At 39.6% G+C, this 14,224-nt stretch overlaps 1 protein-coding gene and 1 long non-coding RNA gene across 2 annotated transcripts in view; both read right to left on the bottom strand.

The window, feature by feature from the left end:
• Positions 1-387: 387 nt before the first annotated feature.
• apela (apelin receptor early endogenous ligand) lies at positions 388-8,722 on the bottom strand. Its single transcript, XM_061056944.1, has 4 exons — positions 8,603-8,722; positions 2,923-8,522; positions 1,232-1,321; positions 388-879 (listed from the first exon to the last, which is right to left on the bottom strand). Exons 2-3 carry the CDS (start codon positions 2,996-2,998, stop codon positions 1,233-1,235), a joined length of 165 nt encoding a protein of 54 aa, XP_060912927.1. The 5' UTR covers positions 2,999-8,522; positions 8,603-8,722; the 3' UTR covers positions 388-879; position 1,232.
• Positions 8,711-14,224, bottom strand: part of LOC132989363 (uncharacterized) — a 128,778-nt gene continuing 123,264 nt past the window's right edge. The window contains exons 2-3 of the long non-coding RNA XR_009675907.1: positions 9,771-9,891; positions 8,711-8,726 (exon numbers count right to left, since the gene is read on the bottom strand). This is a non-coding gene — a long non-coding RNA (uncharacterized LOC132989363). The remainder of the gene's footprint in view (positions 8,727-9,770; positions 9,892-14,224) is intronic.

Below are 14,224 nucleotides of genomic sequence, written 5' to 3' on the forward strand. Positions count from 1 at the left end.
TACTTGGTGTGAATGTCTTTCCCACCCGCCCCTGGCTTCTTTCTCCGTGTTGAATTTCACCAGTCACGGGAATCTTCGTTAACGCAATATCGAGTTCATCATTTGAGCCCTTGGCGTTTTCCACCCATTGAGATTTCTTTATGCTCTTGGGTCTGTTAACACCGCAGGGGAGCGCCGCTTTTACGACTCCTTTCCCATGTAGCTTCTCATTGGAGCTCTGTGTTTAAATTGGGGCCTTTAGGTTTCACATTCTGAGATATTTGTTTGGACTAAAAGTAGTCCATATTTAAATTATATCTGCCCTAAAAACCTTGATTTGTAATAACCCATTATGTATCCTGAAATGCTTTTTATAGAAGTTGATTGAAGAAAGGAGGTACAACACACTTCATTGATATATTTTTATTTTAAAATTTTAAAATTCAATCAACATTTGAAGTGCATACATCCACAATAAACACTTTGAAAGGAATGCTCCGAAGTTGCTGTTCATCTTAGCTGCAGTCGCTCAGATGTTTCCAGCTCTTTGGTCCGTAGCTTTTACGTTCATTGTCGACGTCAGATGTTGATGTGGCTCCTTCTGTCTTTGCTTTGTCTTTCCGTCTTCTGCTGGTGAAGAAGAGGAGATGCCGCTTGCAACTTGACACATACCCAGACCAGTGGCCACCGGGATGCCATAACGTCACATATTCTGCATTTGTTGGAATGTATGTAGCTGCAAAGACATGATAGTCATGTTGTGACCTTTTTAAGGTGTCCCATAGTTTAGCTCCAGTTCACAGTTCTTGGTTCTGGGGCCCTGCTTTTGGCCACACACTGCCTTTGTGTGGTGTTTTTCTTTTCTCTTTCCTTAGGTCACCCTCAGAGTTGTGCTTCAACCTGTAATGGAAATAAAAATCAATTAATTTTCTGCTTAAACAAGTTCAAAATAAGATAAAGTAACGTTCCATGTACAGGAGTCAAAATTAAAACTGAACACCCCCCCCCCCCTTATTCTCTCCCCCCATGGACCAAAAGCAGCAGTCTTCATCATTAGTGAGATTTATGTCTGCACTTCTGTTCTGCGTGAATACACACCTCTGCCACTATTCACACACACCTACTTAACTGCCACCTGCTGGCTCTACAACTTGAATTTTGTACCTAATGCTGGACAGCCCTGGGTCATTACTGTTTTTTTTTTTTTCTTTTTGTTGTCACAGAAACACATGTAACAGCACACATGTCTCACCTTAGGGGAAGGGTACCCTGGAGTGGAGGGGCAAGCAGCGCCTGTGTGGGCAGTGGTGTCTGTGGTATTTTCTTCTCAGGTTAAGGAAATCTGAAAGAGAAAAAAAAGGAGAGTTTCAATTTAAAATGAAGAAGAAAAAAAAACTTGACAACCAGAAATAAATCAGTTTGTAACCTGCCATATGTATTTCTGATTAATGTTAGACAACTGGCATAGGTGAACAGCTTAGAACAGGGAGTCAAAGGTGCAAAGGCAAGTGAGACTGGACCTACTTTCTTACAGCAGAGCTACCCCCTTCTAATAAACCGGGACACACTTGATTATTTTTTAAAAGTCCCTAATAAATCCACTTTGAATCCCGCAGTTCACAGACTACCAGCCAGGCCCAGGAAGAGATAAACTGCCAGATGATTTTATGACTCCCTCTTCCTCACCCCTCCTCCTCCTCCTCTTCCCTCTGAAAGAAAATGCTCCCCACGCCTGGAGGTACACTTCTTTACACTTGGCACTGCTACTCCATGTCATGTTAATAAAGCTCGGGTATTTGCATGGCGTTTTAACACCGCGATTAACAAAAGCAGGCCAGAGTGCCTTCCAGCCGGGGACAAAGGGGCTCTCTAGGGTCGCTGTGCGATCCCCGGCGGCTATCCGCTCCCCTCCCTCTTCCTCAAATCATCCTCTCCCTTCCATCATCACATGAACCAAAACACGACCTCTAGCCTGACGCTTCTCTGTTCAACAAGCGCAGATTAAGTCCGGATTACAAAAACCATCTTGGATCAAATTTGCGCAAAAAAAAAAAGCCACGCCACAAGCAGTCGCAGCACTAACTTTACTTTTACCAGCAATTAAAATAAAAAAGATATAAGCTATATTTCTGAACTTTGTCGATTGTTGCCTGGTTACGAAGTAAAGTTTATTAGATAAACTCAAACATATACTGCACTTTGAGTGTGCCAGTGTTGCGCTCAGGCCGTGTTGGAAATTTCGCCTATAAGCAGAAACAACCCCAATTAAATAAACGTATTTTAAGGCAATTAAGACAATCTCTGGTTATCTTGCTATAGCAGAAATAAAAAAAAGGAAATTATTATAGGCCTACTGAAATATTCGACAATGTAAGAAAACCATTAGCTAATTCTTGATGATTGAGTCTCAGGAATAAAACTTTTTATTTCTTCAAGATGAAACAGTGACGTTGGCTTTGCACCTCTTTTTCTCTTTTATATTTATTTTTTTTAGAGTTGTTTTATCTTTTGGCCTCCGCTGTTCGCTGTAGTTAATATAGGTTATAATAGGTTAATGTTTACAGTCTATGGTTAAAGTAAATCAACTCAAGAACCCGGATGGGGGTATAATGATTGACGGGCCATTACGTCATCTCTTAGTATGTTATCGCAACTATTTTTTTTTTTTACATTTGCCTAAAGAATATTAGATAAGAAGTAACTAATAATTTATTAATTTAAGTTTTAACCGGTTTGTACATGTCATTTATAATGTGTCTAGTAGCAAGAAGTAGGCTACTGTTGCTATGGTTACCTTCTGATTTATCCATATTTTGCGCAAGGATTTGAAAGCAGTTTCAACTCTTGACCTGGACCATTTTCAAACAACTGTCCTTAAAATGTTTAAGGGACCACCTGCCGGCTGGTTGGAAAATGTTGACGGTAAAGTTTGGTGCCTCTTACCTGGTCTGGCGGAGGAGATTGGCGCCACAACAGCTACGAGCAGCAAGAGCAGGTACAGCAGGTTGAAGATCTTCATGGCTAGGCCGCTTTTTATCTTCTGAAAGGCTCAGTCAATGATAATAGAGGCTCACTGGTTCTTAGTTGGACTGTTTGGTGGTGCTCTGGGATGTTTAATTCTCTTTTTCTCTTTCTCGGTTTCAGTCCAGAAGACACAGCAGCAGAGTTCAGTCCGCTGATGTCCCTCTTTTTCTCAGGAGACTGATGGGTAGGTCCCAGAGGAATGTGTGTGTCCACCAGTGTTTGTGTGTCCAGTGAGAGTGATTGTCTCTGTGTCTGAGAGCAAAGTGACAAAGGTGCCTTTCCCCCCATCTCCTTTATACAGCTTTCTAGAGGGAGGGGGGCGGGTATGGGTGGGGGTGAGGGTGCAATGGCTCCCACAGCAGCCCCCTCCTCAAGCTCTGACACACACACACACACACTAAAGCATTGCACATATTGACCCCACATGTAGAGGGTGATTCAAGTGACAGGAAGCCCCCTCCCTGCCCTCTAACTGCCCCTTGAACACACACTCCCCTGCATGCTCCTTTTTGCGTGTGCATTCATATGTGTGCAGCTATAAATGATTGAGATATTCAAAGAGAGCGGAAGAAGCAGTCAAATTTGATATATCACTTATAAGATTAGAACAGAGATATGAGAAACTGCAGTTGAAAGTGGCAGGCTCTTGAGGCCAGATCCCCCCCTCCCTCACTTGTCCCCTACCTACCCCCGCACAGAGGAGGACACACATCTGGGGGTTTTGGGTGGCGGGTGGTATTGGTGCTGGTGGAGAGGGGTGTTTGCACTGAGAATTTTGGGAGCAAGGGTCCCGAATGAATTGAAGCCAGTGATGCATTGGACTAACAATACTTAAAGAAGTCTGACTGTCTGTCTGCAGGACTGTCTGTCTGTCTGTCTGCAGGACTGTCTGTGGGGAGTGTGTGTTCGTAGGCTTGTAGTTATAAGTGTTCTTTTAATGCAAATAGCGTACATGTAGCATAAAGTTGTCTGCCCACTAATGCTAGTTGTCATCCTAATTATTTATTCCCTAAAAAGCTTTCAATTGTCTTAAGAATAAGTAAAATTGTTTTCAAAAAAGTATCACATCTTTAAAACTATGAAGAAAAGATTGCATCAGATGTCTCGTTTAATTCCTTCTTGTTTTTATAGTTTCTGGTTTGACCCTTAATTTTAGACTCTTTTAGACAAAATTGAAGAGTGATGTCTAGAATTCTTAGAGGACAGTTAAAAAAAAAAAATCTACTTACAGGAACTTTGTTTTTAGAAGTACATTAAGATAGTCCCAGCCCCACTTTTTTAGGCTGTCAGTTGGTGGTACATGAGGGGATTTTCTTTCAGCAGGTAACCCAGTTCACTTGGCATTAGCTCTGTGGTTGCCAGCGGCTTTTGCAAAGTGTTGGGACTCATTAGCGTGTCTGCTTACGGCTGTCTCTGTGGACTGAGTCTCCATTCAGCACCCAACTAATGAATTAACACATTAAGATGAAATGTCAGCCATTACATGTGAATGAGGATTAAGAGAAACAGCAGGACACTAATGGACCAGGGGGCTCAAAAATAGTCTCAGAGACTTTGAACAAGCATCTGGACCGCCAGCTCCTTTTAGCCTTAAAATTAGACAAAAGGAGCCAAAAAAGGTCTCTTAGTCTGTGGGGTGTTTCAGTGGCATGTGTGCTTGTGTGTGTATGTGTGTTTATGTGTCAGTGTCATCATGTCTTTTCAAATGTTACCTTTATTGCTTTATGGTGTTTGCAAAAATGTTACTTGAAATGACAGAGATTCCTCATGGATTTGGCCAACGTACCAACACACACACTCTTGTACACACACATTCATCCTGCTGCAAATACTCAGCTGAGGTATGTAGTTTGTTTCAGTGGTAGTCTGCACTTTGCATATCAGCTGCCATTGTCTTTTAAAAAACTTGTATTTTCCTTATTTGAATATGCTAATTTTGTCTCAATTGTCATTCAGAGCCACCTGGTTTCCGCTGCATCCAACTGCTTCTCCAGTTTCTACCCAGCTCTCTCTCTCTCTCTCTCTCTGTTTCTGTTTTTCAAACCAGAAACAAGTGAATCATACCAAATTCTTCCCACCAGGTTTCTTATGTGACCGAGCAGAACATGTTGTAATATTTGCTCTGCCTGGGGATTATACGTCTTTACAGGGATTACCCAGCCGGCTCAAACACTCCCCTACGAGGGAGTCACACACACACACACACACACACACACAAACAGAGGGAAGCCTCTTGTTAACCTGCATCACTGCCTTGGCAGGGCTGCGCTGCACAGATGAACCTTGCTCCAAGTTATTTCCACATCACATTGTCTGAAAAACACCCCAGAGCTGTGCTCTATTGGTCTATTGTTTACTTGAAATAGCTCATAAGTTTCCAACAATGTATCGTGTTGCCAGTTGCTCTGTATCGTGCCGTTAAATTTCCTGATTGTTTATATGTTAAAAAGTGGTCACTACTCCTGAGGCTCCCTGTATTCGCTCTGCTTGTATAGCACCCCCATAAACAGAGGTGAAGTGCTCGCCGCTCTAGCCCATGGTCTGACCCACACCCCTGGCTCTAAGCTGCATGTCATCCTAATTTTCTTTTCCCATCATTCCTTGTCTCTCTTAAGCTGTCTTTTTAAGTCATAAAGGCTTAAGAAAAACCTTTTTCCAAAAAGTGTTTTTTATTAGTAACCAATTTGCAGCGAATTTATCACACTGGTGGTAACTTTCTGTCATCCCTGCAGTGTGTTGCTCCAGACAGAGTTTTGCTGCAAACCCATTGCTGTAATTACTACTGTTACTATAGTCTGAGTCTTATTATTAGCTGTGATCTTTATGACAAAAGAGGAAGCTTCAGCCTCTCCTCATCTCCTGAATTTTCACTCTTCCCATATCCTGACCAGGACCAACAGATAAAAGAGCTTCCTCTCTGATAAAACTTGTTTAGAGGAACAGTGAGTCATAAAAACACTCTGTTTCTTTTCCACTCTGCTGAACCAAACTGCAATGTACACAAGAACTCATGGCATAGACAAATACTTATATACATACAGAAGGGTAACAAGTTAGAGACAAAAAACTAGTCAGGTGTTGCTCCAGCCTGAGTCTTCAGAACAGCTGTATTTGATTCTGGGCAGATATTCTCTTCACTCATCTTCATACTGGAGGGAGATGAGTCTTTAAGAGTCGGGGGGATTTAAAACGCTTAACTTTAAAAGGCTAACAATAGAAGCAGTGTCCTGGAAAGATGACATGATAAACCTTGAGCCAATAGTTTGTCTACAATCAGTGGTTTTGTCATTAAACTACTGTTGCTGCTCCACCTAAATGTTTTCAATGTTATAGATCATAATCTCGCTTCAGTGTTCAATTGGATTATTACTGATGACTGTAAAGAACATTTGATTCACATTAAGACAATAGATTGTTTGCTATCAGAATATTGTCATGAAATATATCTCTAATGCTTTAGACCTAGTTGGGCAGCACAACTCTTTTAAGGATGATCTTGAATCATATTGGCATCAGTGTAATGGAGTAACAGGATTATTTTCACTGGCTGAATCCAATTGAGACATCTGTCCAGCTGAGATGTTTGAAACGTTTGTTTCTGTTTCTGATCACCTTTTTATTTGAACTTTTGATTGGATACTTTTTGACTAAGATCAAAGTTTGCCTGTTTTAGACGACGTAATTGACGGTAATATGTAGAAAATATTTGCTGTTTTAATTAGGTTACTGTTTCTCATGTCAAGGTGATTCATAAAAAGCATATTCATGGTATAAAAACTGTTCTAGAGGTTAGCATAGGAAAAGGGTCTAAATTCTTTGTGATAATTGATGAGTTGTGAGAGCAAAAATGTGAAATGCTGCTGGTTTACCTTTGTCATAAGAAATTTAGTGTCTGTGTTGTTATGTTATGTATGACAGTAACTAAATATTGTTGCATTTTAGCATGTTGGTCGGACAGAAAAAGTATTGCGTCACAGATGCTCCTGGGAAGTTATGATTGCTTTTTTTTTTCTTATTTACCATTCTCTGACATTTGTGGACCCAATTAACAAGATTCCATACAATAATTTACAAGTAAAAGAATGTTTTATACATATTTCCCACACATTAACATACACATCAGATATTTCTCACCTTGTATATCATGTATGGTGTCTGTCTCTCTCTTTTTTATTTAGTGAAAGCTTGTTATTCTATCTTGAAAACTTTTCTTTGTTTGCAGTATTTGGCTTATTTGTAGTAATTTTACTTTGTATGTGTTTACATACAATGTTAACAATAGAAAGTGTTTCAAAAGTATAATTAAAGTTGTTTTGACTGCAGTTCTCTCTTAAGATCCACCTATCAAGGGGAAAACAGAAGAAGGTGTTGTGAAAGAGTGATTAGCAGAGATGTTGTGTGCCGCGAAGTCTGATTTTTGGGGTGTTGACCACAGTCTGTGCATGTGTGTGTACGAGTGTTGATTGTGATCTGATGGGTCAGTTCGTTGGCCGTCGTTACACTGATAGCTGCTCTGTTGTTATGCCATAAGGTCGTCAGTGTTAATGAGGGCCACAGCCTGCCAGAGCTTAATTACTCTTAAGACCCTTTATCTCCAATTGCCCAATACAGTCCCCAATGGATGCACATACACATGAACAGTATGAAACACCCAATACACACACAAACAGTCCTGACCACCAGCACACATCAGACAACACAAATGAGCCGGGCATTTTTCTCTTTTTCTTCTGCTCTCCGTGAAGAGAGAGATAGAATCTCACGATGGTTGATTAACTTGGTCTTTATTCTGACGTAGCTCCTCCCCTCTGTGATGGCAACTAGACGGCCGACTGCAAAGAAGTGACGGAGGGCTCAGGGGGCAAGGGGCAAACTCAACAGGGAGCAGTCTCTAACCTCCCCAGGATGTCCCCCCAATGGGGCCAAAAGTCACTTGGTTTGTTAAATCCTAACCCAGACACAGCGGCTGCTCTGCACACACAAACTGGGTATCCACCCTGAATATTGACCTCAATGCTGCAGAAAGCAGTAGTTGCAAATACACAAAGTGCATTGGGAAAAAACTGTCTGAAAAATGTAGTGCAATTAAAGTACAATTTATTTACCCCAATGATGAAGTGTAACTAAGGATGTACTTAATTATGTCTTGTAACATCTCACCACTGCTGAATTGTGTTCATGTAAATACATTACTAGTTATTAAAGTTGACATTTTCAAGATTTGTATGAGATGGTACTGCACAGAGGGCAACTACATTTTCATGGGGGAAACAATTAGGTATAGCCTTTATTTCATAAAACTTAACACTATATGCCATAATGACATTTTTTAATCAACCAAAAAATAAAATCTGTCAGGTAGTTTTAAGAATTCCAGAGTACATAAAAGGATCCTGCGGTGCTACAGATCAAGCAAGAGATCTGTGACTGCTACGTTGGCTTCTGCCCAGCCAGCTTCATGATCACTCTCTGCTTTCTATTCAATTTCTTTGGCTTCTTTACTTTGCAGACAGCGTCTTCTGAAAGAGAGAAGACACCCATCAGGAGAGCTGACACTGACAAGTTTGTGTGTGTCATACAGCGGAGGAGCATGGTGTACCTGGATCTGCTGCTTGTGGTTGGAAGTAAACTGAAGCCAAGCTGAAGAGAGAGAAGATGACGAAGGCAACGATGATGAAGGTCAGCTCAAAGCCAGTGAACGGCAGTTCCATCTACACACCTACCTAACACAAAGCACACGTTTCTTTACTACTAATCTGAGATTTGGGCAGCAAATTAGAGGTTTGGAACCAGGATAGTGTACAGATACTATATGTAAAGAAAGTTAAGTTTTGACAAGTCTTTAATTCAGAGTGAAAGCTCATTTTACTGTTTGACAGCACATAGCCACTGTGTTGCATTAGATACAAGAGCTGCAGACACACAGCATGCGGTGCAGTATCTGTCTGTGCCACTAGGGGGCCTTATAACCTTGTTTTAATTAGATATTACCTAAGACTGTTTGTGTTAGTACTGCTCATCCTCAGTTTACCCACCCAATTCAGGTCTGGGAAGAGCTGTATGGCTTAGCTACAATCATCTCTTTATAATACCGTTTGAAAAAGTTATCCTAGTAAAACCAACTTAGCAGTACATTGTGTTAGATGATGTTAAATGACAAAGTTACCTTAAACCAAAATGCCTAAGTTGTCTAAATTAACAAACTTTCTCATATGATTGCTGATTGCTTTATGTTAGCCATAAAGCAATCAGCGTACATATCTAAACATTGCTCTGACTGACTCTTCAGGTAAATAGATTGGTAAAAACACTCTTGAAACACTCATTTCAGTTTTAGATGATCATGCTGCACATTACCACCTAACACTGAATGACTCAGATGGCCTGTGATTCCCACACTGCATTTTGTTGCTTTAGATTTGCTCCATCATAAGAGCTTCACCTGGCATGAGCTGGCAAGAATGATTCAATTCCACATAAACAGGGGCTTTAGTCCTCATGCATGTCTACTCCCCTCTCTCTTCCCTACATTTACTCTCGATCTTTAGCAGACCTATCAATACAGGTGAAAATTAAAAAAGAACGATTCAAACATATTATCCCTGAAGAATAACTTCAGAGCTCAACAAGATCCTACATGCACATATCTTGTTTTTGAACTAGATATTTATGGTGTGAAAAAAACTAGCATTTCATGACAGATCATACATTTCTTGTGGAGCAAATCAAAGAGTAAGATATACCTGAAAGTAGATTTTAAGACTTACCAGGGAAAAAGTATTGTGGAGCAGAACAAAGACTTCTTTGTGTCTTAAGATACTCTCGCAAAGTATTAAGATACATTCACAGTTAGTTGAGGCAGGCGTTTGTTTATTGATTTTTCTTACACTGTGCCATCGGAGCCACTCCTGCTTCATCCTGGAGGCAAAATAGCACCGGATCCTATAACTAAGTACACACACACACACCCGTTCAGAGGTCACTGTTCAGACTTTGTTCTAGTAACTGATCACAATTGAATACAAAGCTCTGGCTGCCACGTCCTCATATGCCACAGAACAGGAAGGACGAGGTTGGCTAGAAGTTTTTCATTCTTAGTCATTAAACGACATCAGACGATCTCTTCAACTCCCTGAGCTGCCGTCGTTGTCTCTGTGATGGGACAATGCAATAGGAAAAGTTGTCACTTACTCTGGTTTTATACAAAACTTTATATATGATAGATTAATTTAAAAAAAATATATATAATAGATGTATGTATATATTTTAGATAAAGAAGAATCAAATGACTGATGAACCAGTTTAGCCTCTAAAACTTGTGATGGGTTTAGAAAACATACATTATTACATTATTGTATACATGCTGCCTTATTCATCATCGATCTATTTGTTTATTTACTTATTTACATAGGAATCCTTTAATTTTACCATGGTCACAAATGCCATTCTTCCTGAGACACATAAAAGACAAATCATTCAAGATCACAAAGAAACCCCACCACCACACACACACACACATTTTCATCTAATCAAATGAATAGAGTGAAAGAAAATGTTAAATGATTTAGGTCCATGAAAGAATCCTGACATGATTACATATGTTGCGGTGCATTTTTTTCTTCTTTCTGGCCCGGGACTTTGCTCCCCGTTGTATCTTTTCCGGATTTCCCTTTAAATGCCCTCAAAGAGTGGTAGAGGCACTGATAGGCAGTGATAGAAAATTAATTGTGAAGATAAAGATATTTCTGTAGTTGATTTTTTTTTTTTGTTACACATATACGTATATTCAGTTTCACAGCTATTACTCAATGCAAAGTTTGAGGTTGTTTTTTTTTTTTAATTGCTTGACATATCTGTTATATTTTATCAAACAGTAACTGATTATTTCCCGATTACCTTTAAGACTCCGTAATAATTTTATTAGATACACAGCTTAATACAACAACCCTTCAATAAACCTACCTTTAGAGGTTTAGATTGAGTTATTTTTGTTGATTTAACATGAACTTATTGTCAGATCTGCTATCTGCAATGCTGTTTAGATGTATCTTACAATATACAATGAGGCATTTCTAAAAAAAAAAAAATACACTGCCGTTATTATAACTCGAATAGATATACTTTCGATATGCCTAATATTACTGGGCTCTGCTTTTCAAGGCCGACATTCTAACTGCTTCTGGATAGCTGACATTTAAAGAGTGACGATAAAAAAGGCCCAACAGCATTTTAGAAACAAGCTACTACCTCAGATACATTTGGAACTCATTCCACAGTATGGCTTCAATTGGAATTACAGCAATCATCAATATAATAATAAGTCTGAATTTTTACACTATTCACAAAATATTATTATCAGTTTCAGCAGTAAACATTGCTAAAAAGGCATTACAACGCCCTGACAGGTAAGCTGTAGAGTATTATTGCATTGTAATAAAGGGGCTGTTTCTAAAGTTGAATCCAACATTAGAGTATTAATGAGGGTAAACTACGTAGTACAAAATGATCATATCATTAAATCAATACATTTCTAGAACATCGTCAACAAAAACGTAGGTAAAGCATTATAGAAATAATTTAGGGTGACTTAACTAAAAGTGGAATGAAATCATAATTTATACAACACAGAAATGAACAGTTTTAGTTTACCTGAGGTAGGATTGATTACAGGGTTCCCTCTAAATAGCTTACTCATTGACACAGTAATATCTTTGAATACCTTCATGGAAGTAGAATTAATTCCACCACGCTTGTATTAGACTGCTTGATTTACTAAATGAACTGAAAACTGGTTAAAGTCAAAGGGCATCTTGTTTTCTACTCCTGATATGAACTTTTGCCCTGTTTGAGAGAACACAAGAAGATGGCTAAAGTAACAAATTGTCTGTAAAGTTTCTTAATGGGAAAAGTCAGACATCTATATCATTTTGGTGCATGATTCCAGTTTTACCATTGGAGGGTGCACTGTCCTCGTTGAGCATCCCAGTGAGTGTGAAGAGGGCGAAAACCAGGAGAGAGAACATGATCGTCAACACCTCCACCTCTGCCAGTGAAGATTCCATCTACAGCCACTGCCAAAGCCACTGTGAACGTCTCATCTAAAATCACCTGCTTTGTAGCAAAGGTCACACTCCTACTCCCATCACGTAGTGGAACAAAACTAGGTTGAAACACAAACCCAGAGTTTGGTAGTGGAGCATTTTCAGCAGCTTCCTTAACACACACATACTCTCTCTCTCTCTCTCTCTCTCTCTCTCTCTCTTTCTGTTGCGTCTCCCTCTGGGCCACACACTTGCAAAACCTGTGAAGAGCTAACTGACACATCCCCTCTCAAGTTCAAGTGAGATCATATGAACCCTAATAATTAATGGGCCCTGTGCCTGTGTGTTAACCAGTAGAAATGCACCACGTTAAACGAATGAATTATTCAAACTTTGTGATTTATTTTATTTTCGTTTAGCCATAAATGGTCGAGTGGGTTCAACATTTCAGCATGGGTTCACACATTCATATGCGGTTCAGAAACGGAAACATAGGGAAAGATAGAGCTCAAACGAAAACCAGAAACCAAAATTCTGTGGTGTGGTAGTGCTCCTTTTACAGTGGAACAAAAAGATTTCATCTCCTAAAGCCGTATGAACTCATCATGACTAAAGGTAGAAACTGCTTTAGATGCACTTTAATAAGGACTGAAGCTTCTGCAAGTCACAAGTGTTAATGTGATGAAATACAGAGAGTCTAGACTTCCCTATTATCAGTGCAGTTTCAAGAAATGCCTATAAATGTGTGTGCATGAGAGCATATGTGTCAAAAAGGATGTGGGTGACATACTTTTTACACTCATATATATTTGGAACCTCTTTTGACAACTTCAGTGCTTTGTGTTAAGGGTTGCTGCTGCTTAAGTGGTGGTACCAAACAAACAGGAAACAATAGTGACGTAACAAGATATAACGAAGAGCATGGTCTAGATCTCCTCTTTTTGTAAAATGTCTTAAGATAAAATTTGTTATGAGTTGGCGCTATACTAATAAAGATTTGTTGACTGATTGAGAGAAGGAAGGAATGCGACATCAGGTAAAAGGCTTATTGACTTAATTATTTTGTTTTCAATTTTGACCTGGCCATACATCTTCATAAACAATCAACACAAACAATAAGAAAATACAAATACGTACAAAAAATTTAAGCTGGCTGCAAAAGTCAAGGAATCCCCATTTGGTTCCATGTTTTAAAAAAAATGTAAAGCAGATAGCAGCAGTATCTACTGATTGAAAAATGATCTTGGTCTCAATAGCTAATTTCTATAATTTTGAACAGGGGATGATTTTTACATAATTCATGAGTTTTTAATATTTAATGGCTAAGCGTTAATGAACAGCTAAACAATAAGGGGCGTGGCTGGGTTGACTGATGGAGGGTGCATTGTGGCTGTTTGCCAGGAGGCTTAAGGCCCGCCTAAGCTCCACCCCTTTGCTTGTTTCTAGATTGATCAAAAGTTAGGTGGAGATAAAATTTCCAACATGGCAACCAACATCACTTGGCTTAAAAACGCCAGTTCAGAACTCTGTGGGTGACGTCTCTTAGTTAAGGTCCATGGATTAATAGGTTGGTCTGACAGTAAAACTTTGCTTTTAAACATAAAAACAATTATTTTTTTGGAAGAAGTGGACACGTGTCAGTGCGCAGTCCATGCTCTTGTATAATTTTTATTTAGTTTGTCACGTCATTGATCACTCTGAAATCACACAACATCTAGTTACATCAAACATAATCCTCACTGCCTGAGACCCCTTGAAACCGGATTACACCCTCACCACTTGAGCACACACACACACACGCACCACATGTTTTCTTTCAGACTAAGGTTTGTTTTTGAATGTTCATTTATTTAATTCTGTGTTGAGTTAGACCACTAAGGTGCCTTCATACCTTTAACTTGACAGAAGAAATTTGGTGCCTATCAAGGCATTTTCTCTCACCAGGGAGTCCCTGAACAATTAGGCTTTGTGTGTATCTGTGTATCTGTGTGTGTGTGTGTGTGTGTGTGTGTGTGTGTGTGTGTGTGTGTGTGTGTGTGTGTGTGTGTGTGTGTGTGTGTGTGTGTGTGTGTGTGTGTGTGTGTGTGTGTGTGTGTGTGTGTGTGTGTGTGTGTGTGTGTGTGTGTGTGTGTGTGTGAGTGATGCTGTTGTCCATGTGCACAGGTTGTATAAGCTTATTA

Source organism: Labrus mixtus, chromosome 2, assembly GCF_963584025.1.
Source record: "Labrus mixtus chromosome 2, fLabMix1.1, whole genome shotgun sequence".
NCBI lineage: Eukaryota > Metazoa > Chordata > Actinopteri > Labriformes > Labridae > Labrus > Labrus mixtus.